General features: G+C 35.4%; 1 protein-coding gene across 9 annotated transcripts in view; it reads right to left on the reverse strand.

Moving 5' to 3' along the window:
* Positions 1-19,048, reverse strand: part of MYO16 (myosin XVI) — a 732,830-nt gene that overhangs the window by 193,471 nt on the left and 520,311 nt on the right. For all 9 annotated transcript variants that reach the window (XM_058276443.2, XM_058276441.2, XM_058276437.2 and 6 more), the window contains exon 21: positions 18,116-18,188. In XM_058276443.2, the coding sequence (XP_058132426.1) occupies positions 18,116-18,188 (73 nt within the window). The remainder of the gene's footprint in view (positions 1-18,115; positions 18,189-19,048) is intronic.

The following is a 19,048-nucleotide window of genomic DNA, read 5'->3' on the forward strand; positions in this document are numbered from 1 at the left end:
CAAAGAAAGTCTCAATGAATTTAGAAAGATTGAAATCATACAAAATAACTTCTCTGCCCATAGTGGAATGAAGCTGGAAATCTGCAAGGGCCGGAGAACCAGATTTGGCACCAAAATAGGGAAGTTAAACAACACACTCTTAGAAAAACTGTGGGTCAAGGAGGAAATCTCAAAATAAATCAATAACTACCTTGAAATTAATTCATACATCAAAAAAGAAGAGCTAAAATTGAGGAGCAAATTGCACAGTTGGAGGAATTAGTAAAAAACAACAACAAACTAACCCCCAAGGAAGAAGAAAGAAATAACAAAGATCAGAGCAGAACTATATGAAATAGAAAATAAGGGGCGGCAGACTTGGCCCAGTGGTTAGGGCGTCCGTCTACCACATGGCAGGTCCGTGGTTCAAACCCGGGCCCTCCTTGACCCGTGTGGAGCGGGCCCATGCACAGTGCTGATGCGCACAAGGAGTGCCCTGCCGCACAGTGTTGTCCCCTGTGTAGGGGAGCCCCATGCACAAGGAGTGCGCCCCATAAGGAGAGCGGCCCATCACAAAAGAAAGTGCTGCCTGCCCAGGAATGGCGCGGCACACACGGAGAGCTGACACAAGATGACACAACACAAAAAGAAACACAGATTCCCATGCCGCTGACAACAACAGAAGCAGACAAAGAACACGCAACAAATAGACACAGAGAACAGACAACTGGGGTGGGGGGTGGAAGGAGAGAGAAATAAATAAATAAATAAATCTTTAAAAAAAAGAGAGAGAAAAGAAAATAAGAAAGCACTTGAAAAAATAAAACAGAGCTGGTTCTTTCAGAAGATGAATAAAATTGACAAACTCTTAGCTAGACTAACAAAGAAAAAAAGAGAGAAGATGCAAATACACAAAATAAGAAATGAGAATGGGGATATCACCAATGACCCCACAGAAATAAAGACCATCACAGCAGGATCTTTGAAAAATGATAGTCCAACAAGAAGGACAATTTAGAGGAAATGGACTAATTCCTAGATACACATAAGCAGTCTATATTGACAAACGAAGAAATAGATGAACTTAACAAACCAATCACAAGCCAACAGAATCAGTCATTAGAAACCTCCCAACAAAGAAGAGCCCTGGACCAGATGGCGTCACAGGTGAAGTCTTTCAAACATTCTGGAAAGAACTAATACCAGTCTTGCTTAAACTCTTCTAAAAAATCGAAATAGTAGAAACATTGCTTAAATCATTCTATCATGCCAACATTACCCTAATACCAAAGCCAAACAAAGACACCACAAGAAAGGAAACTTACAGGCAAATCTCTCTAATGAACCTAGATGTAAAAATCTTCATCAAAATACTGCTAATTGTATTCAACAACACATTAAATGAACTATACACCATGACCAATTGGGTTTCATTCCTAATATGCAAGGATGGTTCAACATAAGAAAATCAATTAATGTAATACACCACATAAATATATTGAAGGAAAAAAAATGACTGATCATTATCTATAGATGCAGAAAAAGCATTTGACAAACAGCACCCTTTTTTGATAAAAACACTGCAAAAGATAGGAATAGGAGGAAACTTTCTGAACGTGATAAAGGGTATATATGAAAAACCCACAGTTAACATCATTTACAATGGTGCCATCCTAAAATCTTTCCCTCTAAGATCAGGAACAAGACAAGGATGCCCACTATCTCCCCTTCTATTTAACATTGTGTTAGAAGTACTTGCTTGAGCACTGAGGCAAGAAATCAGATATAAAAGCCACCCAAACTGGAAAGAAAGAAGTCAAAATTTCAGTATTTGCAAACAACATGATACATAGAAAGCCCTGAGAAGTCTACAACAAAGCTTCTAGAACTTACAAATGAGTTCAGTAAAATCACAGGTTATAAGATCAATGCACAAAAATCAGTAGCATTTCTGTACACCAATAGTGAGCAATCTGAGGAGGAAATTAAGAAACAAATACCATTTACAATAGAAAATTAAAAAATCAAATACCTAGGAATAAATTTAACTGAAGATATAAAAGACTTACACACAGAACTACACAGCATTGTTCAAGGAAATCAAAGAAGACCTAAATAAATGGAAGAATATTCCCTGTTCATGGACAGGAAGACTAAATATTATTAAGATGTCTATCACACCAAAACTGATCTACAGATTCAGTGCTATCCCAATAAAAATCAACACAGCATTCTTTAATGAACTAGAAAAACTAACTATGAATTTTATTTGTAAAGGAGAGGGGCTCTGAATAGACAAAGACATATTCAAAAAGAAAAATAAAATTGGAGAGATCATACTACCTGACTTCAAAACATACTACAAAGCTAAAGTAGTGAAAATGGCATGGTATTGGCACAAGGATGGACACACTGACCAATGAGACAGAATTGAAAAATCTGATATAAATCCTCATATATACAGTCATGTAATATTCGACAAGGCCACTAAACCCATTCAACTGGGAGAGAATGGCCTCTTCAACAAATAGTGCCTGGAGAACTGGATATCTATATGTAAAAAAAATGAAAGAGGATTACCAACTCACACCTTAAACAAAAATTAACTCAAGATGGATAAAAGACCTAAATATAAGAGCCAAGACCATAAAGACCTTAGAAAGCAATGTAGGGAAATATCTACAGGACCTTGTAATAAGAAACGGCTTCATGAATCCAAAGCATGAGCAGCAAAAGAACAAATTGATAAATGGGACATCCTCAAAATTAAAGCCTTTTGCACCTCAAAGGAGTTTGTCAAGAAAATGAAAGGACAGCCTACCCAATGGGAGAAAATATTTGGTAACCATATATCTGATAGGAGACTAATATCCTGCATATATAAAGAACTCCAATATCTTGAAAATAGACAAACAATCCATTTTAAAAAAATGGGCAAGAGATTTAAACAGACACTTCTAGAAAGAAGAAATACAAATGGCTAAAAAGCACATGAAAAAATGCTCAAAATCCCTAGCTATTAAGAAAATGCAAATCAAAACTACAATGAGATAGCATCTTAACTCCTGTAAGACTGGCGGCTACAAAAACAAAAACAAAAAAACAGAAGACTACAAGTGCTGGAGAGGATGTGGAGGAATGGGAACACTCATCCACTGTTGTGGGAATGCAAAAGGATCCAGCCGTTCTGGAGGACAGTTTGGCAGCTTCTCAAACTAGCTATAGATTTGCCATGTGACCCCTCAATTCCACTCCTGGGTATATACCTAGAAGAACTGAAAACAAGGACAGAAACTGATATATGCACACCAATGCTCATACCAGAATTATTCACTATTGCCAAAAGTTGGAATCAACACAAATGCCCATCAACAGATTGATGGAAAAATAAAATGTGGTATATAAATACAATGGAATACTACTCAGCTATAAGAAGGAATACAGTACAAAAACATGGGATAACATGGATGAATCTTGAGAACCTGATGCTGAGTGAAGCAAGCCAGGTATTGAAGCACAAATACTACATGACCTCTCTGATATGAAATAAGCAAAGTAAGCTCTCAGAGAGCTAGAGACTGGATGATAGGCTTACAGGAAGTTGGGTGGGAGAGGAAGGTTGCAAGCTGACACCTACATGGGTGAAATCTATTATAAGCCAGAGGCAAGTACTTGTACACGGAAGGGATAACATGGGGGCATAGGGATAACTTTGGGTGGGCCTTTTCAGGCTTGTGGGGGACTAGGGGTGGGAGGATGGATCAGATGGCCCAAGGAATTGGGGGAGGGCTAGGGGGAACTGTTGAACATGGGAGATTGTTGGGTATGTGATTGAAACTATAATGTTGAGAAAACTCTTTGGAAAATATTATAGGGAAGGATTACCTGTTTAAGATGCTTAAAGGGGGTATCTGGCACAGGGGCTGGCTTCTAGGGAGTGTGTGAGTGCTCATCTTTTCCTTGTATGTTATATCATTGGGTGGAGACCCATACAATGAGTGGGAAGTTGTACCCATATCCTGGGGAGGCCTCATGCTCTCAAACAGAGGGAACTGTGTCTCTGGAGAGAATTGGTGGCTCCTAATGAGGGAGGGCATTCTAGTATGTCAAGCCCGCAGCATTGTTGCAAGTGATCTGTGAATCTAGTCCTTCAAGTAGTGCAGATTGTCACTGTGACCCTGAGGGGAAGAGGAGAGAGGAACAGAATAGATGGAAACAGTGTACCTGGGGGGCAATGGAAGTGTTCCACAAGATTGTGCAATGATGGATATAGGACATGTTAAATTACACCAAAAATGTATAGAAGTCTACAGGCTGAAATGTAAACCATAATGTAAAACATAAGGTAACTAAAAATTTAGAAAATTGTACAGTCTAAAATATAAACCATAATGTAAGCCAAAATGGAACTAATTTGATAGCTATGTTTCAATATCTATACACCAGCAGCAGAAAATATAACATGAACATGTAAAAAAATTATTGCTGGGGAAGGGAGAAAAGGATTTGATGTTGTATATATATGGGAGTCCCCTATATTCTATATGTGAATTACTGTGATCTAAAACATTTTTGAAGACAAAATTAAAAATTAGGAAAAAAAAAAAAAAGAGGATGCAGACACTGAGGAAGAAATGAAAGGAATTGCCTTGCCACCATACATACAGGGCAACACCTATTACAGTGATGAAAGGCAAAGTGTCAAAAACAAAGCTTTATGATATTTTTCATTTTTTAATACTCCAATTTATTTTTACTTTTAGTTTTTCTAAATTAGTATGTATTCCATTTCTAATCTTTAAACACATCACTATATTTAATTTTCCTATTAATTGAATTTGGGAATATATTAGCTTCATTTTTTAAGAAGTTTTGGACCACAGAGGGGAGGGGAGGATCACTGGTGTGGGGCGTTATTGTTAAAGGGCACATGGTTGGGAGGGAGTTCTCCAGGGCATGTATACAGGGTACAAAAAATGTTCGGATATATGTTGGGTATTTTCATAGTAGTTACAGTTACACATAGTAGCACAGCTGAAGGAGTGCTGAGTTCCTAGTCAGGAGAGCTCTGTCACATTCCTGAATGGAACAGCAACAATCCCCCAAGTGCAATGTCAAAGACCAATAAGGAAGGATGGTCCAATGATGAGCCCTTGATATTGATGACTATGCTTATGAGCCTGTGTGCCTGAAATATGAACTAGGCCTAGAGCTGCAGGCTGCATAAGAATGAGAGCCTCCATGTTGCTCAAATGTGGCCACTCTCCAAGCCAAACTCAACATGTAAAAGCATTACCTTCCCCCAGTGTGGTACGTGACTCCTGGGGATGAGCCTCCCTGGTGCCAAGGGATTTCTGCCAATCACTAACTGGTGATGTGACTAGAAAGAGACCATGAATAAAATGGTCCACACAGACCAGCAGAATATTTCAGCCTACCGGTAGGATCATGTGTTAAAAACTGCTTTTTGACCTTGAATAATAGGGGGAAATGGCAAATACAAATGACTTTATATGGCTAAGAGTCTTCAAAAAAGAGTTGGGAGGTCATAAGAGGTGTTGTGCTTATGCACGCTGCACCCAGAGGTTTCAACTCCTACTCTCTGGTTCATTGGACTTACCCAGGTCAGCTAAAGAGGAGGTGAAGATGGTCAACCACCACCCCAAGGAACCAAGCGTGCCTAAAACTGCAAGCAGGAGAATTGCATCAATCATCCATGTGGAATCTAAGCCCCCTCTCAACACAGAGATGGAGTAGACATCACCATCCTAGGGTCCACAGGATGGAGGAATAAAATATGGATTAGAGTGACTTGCTGATATTCTACTATAGAACTATTGTGATTAGTAATGGAAGAAATTGTAGCATTGATGTAGAAACGTGGCCACAGTAGCTGCTGAGGGCAGGGAGAAGGAAGAAGAGATGTGATGTGGGGGGATTTTCGGGACTTGGAGTTGTCCTAAATGATATTACAGGGACAGATGCTGGACATTATATATCCTGCCATAACCCACTGAATGAACTGGGGGAGAGTGTAAACTACAATGTAAACTATTATCCATGTGGTGCAGCAGTGCTCCAAAATGTATTCACCAAATACAATGAAAGTGTCTCGATGAAAGAGGTTTTTGATGTGGGAGGAGTGGGGTGTAGGGGTGTGGGGGGTATAAGGGAACCTCCTACATTTTTTAATGCAAAATTTTTTGTGATCTATGTATCTTCAAAAAAAAATACAGTTTAAAAAATGATAGTGAGGTGGTAGGGAGTGGGGTATATGGGAATCTCTTATGTTTTTTAATGTTGCTTTCTGTGTGATCTATTAACTTTAAAACAAGATAATAAAAAATTAAATTTTTAAAAAAAGATACCACAAGAAAAAAAAATACAGAATAATCTCTCTCGTACAGAAAGATGCAAAAATCCTCAACAACTACTAGCGAACCAAATCCAAAACTACATTTAGAGAATTATACACCATGATCAAGTGAGGTTTATCCCAGGTATACAAGTGTGGTTCCACATAAGAAAATCAATTAATGTACTTGGTACAAAGTTTCTGTGTGGGGTGATGGAAATGCTATGGTAGTGAATGGTGGGAATAGTAGCACAACATTGTGAATGTAATTAATAACAGTGAATTACATATTTGAATGTGGTTAAAAGGGGGAAGGTTTGGATTTTATATATATTACTAGAATAAAAATTAAAAACAACTTTATTGTACAACCCAACAGTGAAACCTAATGTAAAGTATGGACTATAGTAATACTCTAATTTACAATAATACTGTTTCATCAATGTAGCAAAGATTCATATTCAAAATGTTAATATTAAGTAAGCTGTGTATGAAGGCAGGGATATATGGGAATTCTATTTTCTATGTGATTTTTCTTGAAGCATACAATTTCTCTAATATTTAAAAAAAAAACTTACCAAAAAATATATATAGTCATTTAGGAAAACCCCAATAGATCTGAACAACTGCAGTTTAATTTAAAAGTGTTTATAGATAGGGTGCTTAAATGTAACATATTTAAGAGAAGAGATCACTTGTGAAACGAATGTTGAAGTCATGACAAATAAGGTGATGTCTGTTCATGCATGAAACAAAAAGACATCACCTAATGGATCTTGAAAGAAACTAATGACTGATTCTGTATTATACAAGAAATATCCAAATTGTATTACATATCTTTCCCCTCATTTTGAAGTTTTTAAATTAACAATACTTAGATGGACCTGGATACCTTAACTTTACTTAATATAATTCTCCATCATTTTGCGCTCAATAGGCTGCAATAAAAAATGTTTTTGATGAAAATCTGATTGAATTCTATGCTTTCAACTCTCTTTTTGCATGCTCTTTGTGTATATGAGACTGGTTGCAGTGTTTTGACTGACCTGAGCTTTTTCATTATAAAAAATAGATATTTCAACTGGTAAATTTTTCTTTTCTTTTTTTATATACAAGGGGTTGAACCTGGGACCTCGTATGTGGGAAGCCAGTGCCAACCACCAAGCCATATTGGCTTCCCTGAGTTGGTATTTCCTCGTTTATTTTCGCTTTTTCAGGAGGTACTGGGAACCAAACCTGGGATCTCCAATGTGGGAGGTGGGAGCTCAACTGCTTAAGCTACATATGCTCCTCAGTTGGTAATTTTAACTGATACTTAATTGAACTGAATATTTGCTTCAATGAAATGGTTTGTCAGTTCAGTCAAAAGGGTGAATCCAACTGTGAATGTAGATGAAAGCATGGTACATAGAAAGAGCTGGAATGAGTTAGAGTATGTCTCCTTTTTCTTTTCTTTTCCAGGATAGTCTAAATCAGTATGCCAAACTGGCTAACAGAAAAGGAATTTGGCCTGTGCCTTTGGATAGAGCAACCCAGTTTTTATTCTCTTGGTAGAAATGATTCATAATAGTTTCTCTATTTGATTTTCTAGCATTTCTAAACAGCAGTCCCATAAGGTAGATAGTTTTTATGACATGGGTAACACTTATAATATACTTGCAACTTTTACTGTACTTTGTACTCTGGAGGAAAAAAAAACAAAAGTAATTTATTAATATCCCAAAGGGATAATTCCAGCTTGCTGTGTGAAACTGAGGAGCCTATAGACTGATTTTTACCTTGTAGCTTTTATTACAGCGGTGTTTTCTGAAACTAAATATATATTTGTATTTCTAACAGGAGTGAGCAAGACTGAGTACAAAAGTGATTCACTGGGAGCATATGCAGTTCAAAGTAGAATGTTCTTCAAACACATTTTGATGTATATGTACAATAAAATTTTTTACCAAAAAAAGTTTCTTCCTCCCTATACTAAATTGTTCAGAGCACTTACTGTTTGAACCAAATTAAAATATGAAAGAAGTAATGTAGGGCGCATTTCAAAACTGCCAGTATATGTAGCTAAGGGAATAATATGAACTTATCACCCAGTGTCAGGTGCCTAGTTGAGAACTGGAAAAATGTATCCTACCAATTTCAGTGGCCAATGTCATGGCCAGAGCCTGTTTATTCTTGATTTATTTCCAATGAAATGGCTCTGTATGCATATGTGGGTATGTATAAAACACAATCCAAAAGATAAAGTGAGGATTTCACAAGCAAATTAGTTTATGAATCTAGAAGTATAAATCCACATCAATAATTGAATATACTGTTACCTTCAATGAAAAGCAATCATTAATTTTCCTTTTTAGTTCTGTCCATCAGAATTCTGTTTGGGGTCCCATAAGACCTCCAAGTACTCATCAGAGTAGACTTGAATATGGGTGAAAGGTGGGCACTCATAAATGCTAATGAATAATTAAGTAAATGCTTAATTAGTATGCAGCCATCTCTAATTAAAATACATGCTTTGTACATTAAGAGCCATTGTTAAGTAGCTTAATAATAAAACTTATGCACCCCATGGAAACATTCTTTACTAACAGCATTATTGCTTATCCAGATGGGCTATCATTTGTATTAATGACAAACTTAATTTCCTAAGCAAATTTTCACCAACTGTTCTCCCTTTATTTTTATCACTCAGTGAAATATTTCTAAAGCTAAAATATAATAGAGCATGACATGCACACCACAGAATTAAAGAAGGTAATTAATTAAAGCTGACTCCAGCTGAAGGTGGAGCCCCAGGTGTTAGACAGTGATTCTCAATCTTATCTGCATATTAAAAAGGCTGATGTCTGGACCTGACCCCAAACCAATTATTAATAAATCAGAGTGAGGCCCATACATTGATGTATTTTAAAAACTTTCCACATGATTCTAATTTGCAGATATGGCTGAACATAAACTGAGATAGAACAAAGAGTATACAATCCATTCATGGAGTCATTTATCAATAGATATATATGAATTGGACTAATTTTAGATGTCAGTTAATTTGGCATTCTCAGATATTTCAGAAGAATACTAATTTTATGAGATGCCAAAATTTAATGATCCAAAACATATTAAACAGAAGATAACAGGGAAACATTGGTGTCAGTTAAGCTAATGGGCTTCTCTTGTGCAGGACTTCTCAGGACCTTTAACATACCAATGTGTATGGTGAACTTTCAATTTGCTTTTTTTTTTTTTAGCAGAAGAGCTATACTTTTATTGGATGAAATAGACTTTAATGTCAAAACTGTTATTAGAGATAAGGGAATGTGATTCCTCCGATTTCATTTTTCTTTTTCAGTAAGTCTGGCTATCTGGAGCCTTTTGCCCCTCCAAGTAAATTTCATAGTTACTCTTTCCAGCTCATTAAAAAAAATTGTGTGTTGATTTTTATTGGGATTGCATTAAATCTGTACATCAGTTTGGGTGGGATAGATATCTTTTTTTGTCTATTTTTTAAAAGATAAATATATCACACAAAACTTCTCATATACACACTCCCCACCTCCCACCCCTGCTCCTCCCACATCAGCATCCCTTTTCTTCAGTGAGGCACATTCATTTCATTTGGTGAATACACCCTGGAGCACTGCTATACTGCATGGACCACAGTTTACATTGTAGTTCACATTCTTCCCCCAGTCCATCCAGTGGGTTATGGCATGATAATGTCCTGCATCTGTCCCTATCATTCAAGACAACTCCGAGTCCCAAACATGCCCCATATCACACCTCTTTCTCCCTCTCCCTGCCCTCAGCAACTCTCGTGGCTACTGTCTCCACATCAATGACACAGTTTCTTCCATTGCTAGAGTCACGAAGTTCTATAGTAGAGTACCAATCCACACCAATCCATATTATATTCCTCCATCTTGTGGACCCTGGGATGGGGATTCCAATCTACTTTTACAAAGAATGACTAGGGGCTCACCAGAGTGCTACCTGCTAGCTGTATGTACTTCGTTCAGCAAACCAATTATTTTGATTTCAATATATTATCTACAAGATGATGGAAGGGGGTTGATAAGGAGAGAACAGCTCTCATACTTGTTTCAGTTTTAAACTTACATAATTTATTTTGCCATCTTTGAATTTCCTATTATTGTAGAGGTCTTTCTTCTCTGCCATCCTTTTGGGGGAAAATCATATATATATTTTTTTTCTTGTATTAACTATCTTGACTTGCTAGTTAGAGAACACCATCTCTGTCAATAACCTGCTTTTATTATAAAATATAATGAAGGACTATACTGCTTTGCAGTTGATTCCCTTACCAGGTCCTGCATCAGGCCTCTCAGCTAGTGCATACATAGGCTGGAGCCTCCTGCACCCTGTCTCTTGGTTGGGTTTTTTGTTTGTTATTGTTTTGTTTTGTTTTCTCCTCCCCACATCCTTTCCTCTGGTTTTCCTTTGTTATTTTAAAATGTTTGTGTATGTAAATGAGTAGCATTTCTTCATATACATAAAGCTATTGTTTTTATACAAAGCATTTTCACTCTCTGCAACAGTCCTTTTAGTTATTCTGTTGCTCAGAGCAATATAGATTTGTAAAATAAACTCAACATTTTAATGAGTTCAATTTATGCATAAAGTAAATAACCACTAATTTGGGACTTGAGGGATTATCCAACGGAGTCAGCCAACAACAAACCTATCGGCCAGATTTATTGCCAAATGCATATAATAATATGCTAATGATAGGAGGAAAAACAATTTAAAATTAAAAAAAATAGTTTTAGAGACATTTTATGATATTTTGTACATTAAACACATCCTGAGTTTAAAAAGAAGCCATGCCGCGCCACGCAGGGTGTCCCCCGCGTAGGGGAGCCCCACGCGCAAGGAGTGCACCCATAAGGAGAGCCGCCCAGCGCGAAGGAGGGAGCAGCCTGCCGAGGAATGGCGCCACCCACACTTCCCGTGCCGCTGATGACAACAGAAGCGGACAAAGAAACAAGAAACAAGACACAGCAAAAAGACACAGAAAACAGACAACCGGCGGAGGGGAGGGGAATTAAATAAAAAAAAAAAAAAAAAAAAAGAAAAAAAGAAGCCATGCCCAGGATTTAGAAACATGACCTTGATCAAAATCAGTGCTCTTATTTTAAAGCTTCAGGTTTTACCTTAGAAAATTTTATAACCCAACAATTTTTAAATATATAATCCAATATTATTATAAGTGATACATTGATATAGCATCTCATTATTTAATTATTGTGTTTATGTTTCTATAGCGACTTGAGTAGCAATGTCCTATGAGTCTGCTTTTAAGGAGAATAAAACTCAGCTTTACTCAAATTTTTCTTAAAGAGTGTTGCCAACAGCTTGTTGAGTTCCTGAAATGGTGTCTGAAAAGGACATAACCAAAAAGAAAATGCTTTAAGATAGGGTTAGACATTCAAAACATGTATATGTGAAACAGCTTTAGCAATTAAAAATATTTTATTATATTAATAGATGATGTCAGTCAATAGATTGAGATAAACATCTACTAGTTATTAGAAGATATACTGTGATTATAATTGCATGGATCCTGTCACACTGAGGATGAAAATAGTAACATTTCCTCATGAAGGCTTTCCCAAGCCTTTTGTTTTTAGCTCCAATCCTTCTTTCATGACATCCAATTAGAATTGGTCCTTCTTACCTTTGTGCCCTACCTACGGCACTATATAATCCGTATAACCCTTTGCGTCTTGAAGAGTGTCTGGTATTTGGTACATGCACAAGAAATATTTGTTGAATGAGTGAACCACAGATTACCCTGATGCAAATAAAGAAAAATGGTTATACTGCTAGTATATGCTTTATGCTCTTATAGAACAGAGGCAGTAACACTGGTTTTCTTATCTGTAAAATGGGATGATCCATGTGAATTGTATATGGAAAGAGTATGATTCAGGGCAGTTATTATTATTATTTGATTTACCTTTCTACATATCCAGTAAGGATGCTGAAGTATTTTTTGAGGTAGAAGTTTTCATATTATAAAATCTCATTTCATAAAACTTTAGAAGTTATGGTATCTGCATTTTCCAAGTTCTTTGAATGCCTAGCCCAAGCCTGATTGAGTTACGGTTGACTTGGATTTTCCAATAAATTCACTTTTCACAAAACTGTCTATAAGCAGGAAAATGTTCTGAATCGTTGACAACTCCTCCGAAATCAGTTTAGATTAAATCTGGCTTGTAGACAGATTATATATCACAATTTTATCTTCTGTGACAGAAATGTTTGCTTTGAACAAATTTGTTTTCTTTCCAAAGTCTCTATATTCTGACAGCTGTTTTTTGATATGCAATTTTATTTCACCCCCTATCTTAAAGGGTTTCATAGTAAATATTTGCATGTCATGTATCTAGTGGATAATTTGGGGGAAATTATTGTATGTTAAATTATTTGTTACCACTACTTAACATTGTGCTTTGAGGCAAATCTGTGGCATGCAGAACATTGCATTATATATTTGGAGAAGAAAAATTCTACCATTCATTAAAATTATAGCTACAGATACAACCTCAAAATTTTCTCCTTTACTTAAAATAGCATATTACAGATCAGTGTAAATGAGAATGAAGAGAGAAATTTAATGAACTCTCATATAACTAACCATCAACTTTAATCATTATCAGCAATTACCAACTCACAGCCAATTCTGCTTCATGTATAGCCACATCCATTTCCTTACCACCCTCAAAAGTGGACTTATTTGAAGCAATTTCCAAACATTATGTCATTTCCTCAGTAAATATTTTAATATAGTTCTTTAAAATATGACTTTTTAAAAACCACATGTATAGTACATTTATCATACAAATATAATCAAAGATTTTAATTTCATCAAATATTCAGATTTCACATTATCTCAATTATCTTAAAATTTTTCATACTTAGTTTTACAAAGTACTGTCAAATAATGTTCATAAATTCAGATGATTATCTTTAATCCATAAGGTCACTCTCCTTTCTTTCGCCTTTTTCCCTTGCATTTTATATGTTGAAGAAATCAGATTGTTCTATACAGTTTACCACAATCTGGATTATGCAGAGTGCATTCACATGGTTAATTTTGCCATGTTCCTCTGTTCTTATTTCTTGTCAATAATTAGTTAGATCAAAATACTTCATTATATTTAGATTTTCTTCCTCCCTCCCAAATGTCCTCCCTCCTTTCCATCTTTCCTTCTTCGCTTCTTTCCTTTCTCTCTTTCTTCCTTTGCAAGACTAATTGATAGGTAAATTGTGTATGTTGCCTCTCTTTCTGTAATGTTAGCAATCAATGATAGTCATTGGCTAGGTTTATTACTTATTAGAAGATATAACACTGTTGTAATTCTATCATCCCTCCTTCATTCATTTGTATTGGGATTGCATCAAGTTAAATTTATGAGTTAGTTTAGGGAGGATCAGCATCTTTATGATATCCTTATATCTTTTGATCTAAGAATGAGGTACATCTTTCTGTTATTTAACTCTATTTTCATGACTTCCAGGAAGATTTTATAGTTTCCCTTATGTAGGTTATTTAGTTATATTGACTAATGTAAATATCATTTTCCTCCCATTATATCTTCTAACAAGTTATTTCTTAATATGCATAAGTTTCTGGATTTTGCACACTGGTTTTATAACTTATTATTTATCCAGCTTTTCATTTCTGTATTTTTTTTCTCTCTTTTTTTTGGGGGGAGGGGTTAGACATAGAACATCATACCCAGAAATAGAAATATTATTTCCTGTCCTTTCTATTTTTTATGCTTTTAACTCCTTTCTTTTAAATAATATGCTTGGCATTGCAATGTGTAAGAGGTATCTTTGTCTTGTTTATCACTATTCTATTTTTCTAGCATTATCTCCAAATGGTACTTTGGTCCTCAAATTATTAAGTATGTCCCTGTACATTGATATATGAGGCTATAGCCAAGTTATAACTCTTAAAATGGTCCTTATTATGTCTGAAATAGTTTTGAATAGTAATGATTCATAAAAAGTGGGAAAAACTGCACTAGCATTTCCTATTAGTGAAACAAATTCTCATTTAAGAATATTGTAAAGCATCCATCTAATCTTTAGAGCTACTTGAGGATAACTAGTTGGCAGATGTCTTGGAGTACTTCCTAAGAGCTGCTCAAAATTGTACCTATTCTAATTATTTGGCAATCTTCTTACAGAGGAACAATTATGAAGGAGTGCATATTATTACTGAGCAAGAAGACCACTAGGAAATTCATTATGAAGATTTTTTTTCTCTTATGTGTCTAGTGTTCTTTAAAACTTCAATTGAAAATACATGCTATTCTATTTTGTCTATTTCTGGTACCCAAGAACAACCGTATCTCCTTTCTTTGGAGAACTATAAGAGCTACCTCAAGTCTTGTCTACTTCAAATCTATCCTGCCTACAGATCCAGAATGGTCCATTTAAAAGGCAAATAAGTCTAAGATGCTGCCATGTTTGACATTCTTCAGTGGTTTCCCATCTCCTACAGAATAAAATCTAAGCTCTTTGGTATGGTATAGAAGAACCTCGGTGATCTGTCCTCCTCTACTGATACATTGTTTTCCCAGCCTCATACTGTGGAAATCCTTATAGCTCAGCTATGTGTACAAGCTCTTCTCACTGGTAAGCCTGAACCACTCCTTCTCCTAGTTAAATCTTGCTCAATTTCTAATACTCAACTCAGGTCAGGTGGATGAATCCAGGAAAATTTTCCCTATACCCCCATAGCCAAATTAGGTTCTCTTATTCCATAAAAGTCAGTAAGGGTTTCTATCATTGCTTTTAGTATGCTGACTATTATTAGCTTTGCCACCTCATTCTGAAGATCTTGAATTTGAGGAGCATATCTTATTCAATTTGGTGTCTGCAACAATTTTTTTCTTTTAGGTACCAGAACAGGAGATAGAAACCAGGATGTCATACATGGGAAGCAGGTGCTCAACTGCTTGAGCTACATCTCCTACCCTGGTGTCTGCAACAGTTAGCAGAGAGCACAGACTATTTGGGAGCTAAATGAATTATACTTAAATAGGTCAATGTTGGATGGAGTGAATAGTTAAGTTCTTAATTCAGTGATCTGAACTCATAACTTAGAAGAAGCAAAGAGTGTTATAGGGACTTGGTATTTTTGTATGAAAAAATTTTCAATTGAAAACACATTTGTTAAAATCCTGTTAAATACAAAAAAAAATGTACAAGACACAATTTCAACCCTGCAGGCATTGACATTCTACTGAATAGTTGGTAGATGGGTCAATAACCAACTATTCAGAATAAAAGAAATACTTAGAAAAGCACTAATTTTATCTACATTTGATTCTGAATATAGCACTGATGTGTTGGGTATTTTGTTGAAAGTTTGCAATGGAATAAAAAATGAGGAGGCATGCATTCTGTGAGCCACTCAGGAGTCTAGAATTGTATTATTCAAACCAGTGGTCTTGAAAAAAAGTTCATGCAAATTTAAGGATTTGCTAAATCCAGTGTAAGAAAGGATTTGGATTCATCACAAAGAAAAGGATTTTATATTTCTAAATGACTCCTCCTTGCTCTTTTGCACAACAGAAAGGCAAAGCTGATATAAAAAAAGATGTTTTTAAAAGTATTTTTGTTTCATAATTTATGTCTAAGAATTGATCTTGACAGTTTACTCATAAATGCCTAAAACTAGCTTTTGGTAATTAATATGACTCCATCTTTAGATTTGAAAAAAATGCCATTCTTTGTTACATAAAAATCCCAGGCTGTGAATATATTCTAAAGTATGTAATTTTAAAAATTAGCAGAAAGAATAATAAGAGATTTACATACTTGCAATAAAATAAGTATGCTTCATAAGGAACATTATAAATGTTTCTCACAGTCCTTGTCATCAGTGTTTGTCACAGGACACTGCCTTAATGAGATAGGGGACAAACTTTGAAATCATATGACAACTCTGCTATTCCATCAGAAGCAAGAGAAATGGAAGTTCACAAAATGAAAAACTGTGTCCAGTTTCACAGGGTTAATTCATTATTAGTAGAAACCCTATTACATTTCTGGTGACTTAAAAATACACAGGGATTGGAGCAAGAATAAAAATCACCTCTAAAATAAGCCTTGTCTAAGTTAAAAAAAAAAGCTGTGGGGGGCAGATTATTTGCTAGTACAGATTTCATAAGTAATTGGGTCTGGATGTGGCGTCAGGGATTGGGAGGTGTGTCCCCTAGCAGACGACTTGGCACAACATCATTACACCTGTGATTTCTACATGTCACTTACCAGGAGATGGAGAAACAAGTGAATCACACAACTGACATGAAAACTTGTTCATTTTCTAAGGCAAAAAAGCAAGGAATCAGTACCACTACTGAGCAACATTCAAGCTTTTGAGCTGAGGAATACATAAGAGGCAGCCTGCAGATTTGCTTATTTTGTCCCTTCTTTAAACTACCCTCTTTCTGTTTTTTATCGCTATTTTTCTTACAGAAAAATAAATAAAAACCTGAAGTCCACCCTTTTCCATTAATCCATGGGTATAAAAGTACGAAAAGAGAAGAAATTTATGGACTCCTTGACCTTATTTCAAACTGATCTTTTTGTGAGGTTTTGTAAAGAACACAGTTCATGCTGACTCACCCCGAATTAGGTGAGTCAACATGATTTAGGATTTACCCACAAAATGATGTACCGCTTTTCTAGAAATAAATTTGGCTAAATTTTTAAAGGATATGAAGTGTTCTCGTTTACAACAGTAGCAGTAACTATCCACCATTTCTTAAATATTTACAATGGGCTTGTTAGTTATACCAGAACATTTATCGTCATGGCCTTATTTAATCACACCACTCTATAAAGTCTATCATTAGTCCCATCTTACGGACAAGGAAGCCAAGTCTCTTATGATTTTTCATTTTGGCCAAGGCAACTCTGGCTAGTAAAAGTCACAAAGTTGGTCTTTAAGCATAATTCTATTTATTTCCATATCCAATATAATTAACCACTACATTATTTCCTATAAAAGATAAATTAAACATGTTATGTAATTATTGTTTTCCCTAAATGCTTTGTAGTTCTAATTCTTCATGCATTACATTGCAGCTTTGTTTTCTCCTTTAACCCATTCCTCGTTACTAATTTTTCCTTTTCTGCATGCCAACACAAGTTCTATTTCTAATATTTTCTTTACCACTTAATTTTTAGGCATATCAAATTTGATAAAACTATTCATATAGTACTATTAGTATATCTAAATAATTTGTTTTTTCAAAATGCTTTAAATCATAAATGGATTAAAAATATTCGACACATCTCAAATATACTTTTATGATATTCCAACAGTCATTTGTATGAATGTTACATAGAGGTGAATATACAAATCACAGCAGTTAGCCTCATAGAGTATTTCCCTTCTCACTGTTGGTCATGGCTTCTGAAAACCTTTGTTCTGATTTCAAATCCAGATGTCCTTCTCCCACTCTCTGACCTAGTTGAAATAGCATTTCCATAAGCACAGCTCAGGTATTCCATCTAACATTATCTGTTAACAAGTGCCTTTATTTATACCAATTTACAAAGACCACATATAAATGCCATATAGTGCGACAAACCAGGAATACTAATATAAAAATATGACTGCAAAGTATTTATTTTAATTCCCGATTTGTAGGTATTTGGACTAATAATCTTTGTTGAACAAAAAGGAACTTATATGGAAAAAAACATTAAAGTTCACATTTCAAAAGAAAGCCTACTTACTTGTTCAAATTCGTTCCTTTGAAATTCTTCAAAACCAAAGATGTCTAATATTCCAATATCCAATGTCTGCATGCTGAAATAATATAATAAATCAGAATGAATGGGCATACTTAAAAGTCTTACCCTCTGCTTATTGCTACTTCAGGTCAGACGAATCTAGCCATTTGCCCTGTCACTGTCAGTTCGAACTAAAATATGCAAATAATTATTTTTGAGTCTGGTGAATAACTCTGACAGCATCTCCAAAAAAGTATTCTTTTAATGCTTCAATTCAAATACAGATACACTAATAAAAAATAATGGGATTTTGGGAATTTATATTGTAGAAATATATGGGTATTTTCCTGTTTGCATCTCTGAAGAGTCTTTGTGCATGTCTCCTTAGACAAGGCTTGCTTTTCATTAAGGAATTTGAGCCTACATTTCAAGAGGTTTTCTCCAGCTAACACTATATCCAGTTAAGCTACACAAGCATTTAAATCAAACAATTTCTTCATTACATATAAATGCATAGTAAGATAAATCACAATTGTTTAATGTGCAGGATCTTTGATGCATCAAATTTAACTACTTGAAATATTATATTATGGTCCTCATTACTGAATACTTAGAAGAAGAATGAAGAAAATGAAACTCAAGCAAGATTGAAAGAAATTAAGCTTAGGGCATTATTTTTATCAATGTAAACTATGATTGTTGGAAGTTACTGCAATCTTGGGTGATAAAATCACAGTATCTGAACCAACATGATGAGTGAGGAAAGGAAAATGACAGACCTGAAGCAGGAGCGATGGCTTTAACGACTCTGATTCTGTGGGGAGAGATTGGGGGACTGTGATAGGTAAGTGTGCATGAGGGTGTTTCTTGTAGAGACAAAAATAGTCCCCAGATGATTCTCTTGTATTGGTCATGGGAAGGCATGTAACTCCCCCT

Source organism: Dasypus novemcinctus, chromosome 15 (genome assembly GCF_030445035.2).
Source record: "Dasypus novemcinctus isolate mDasNov1 chromosome 15, mDasNov1.1.hap2, whole genome shotgun sequence".
Classification (NCBI taxonomy): Eukaryota; Metazoa; Chordata; class Mammalia; order Cingulata; family Dasypodidae; genus Dasypus; species Dasypus novemcinctus.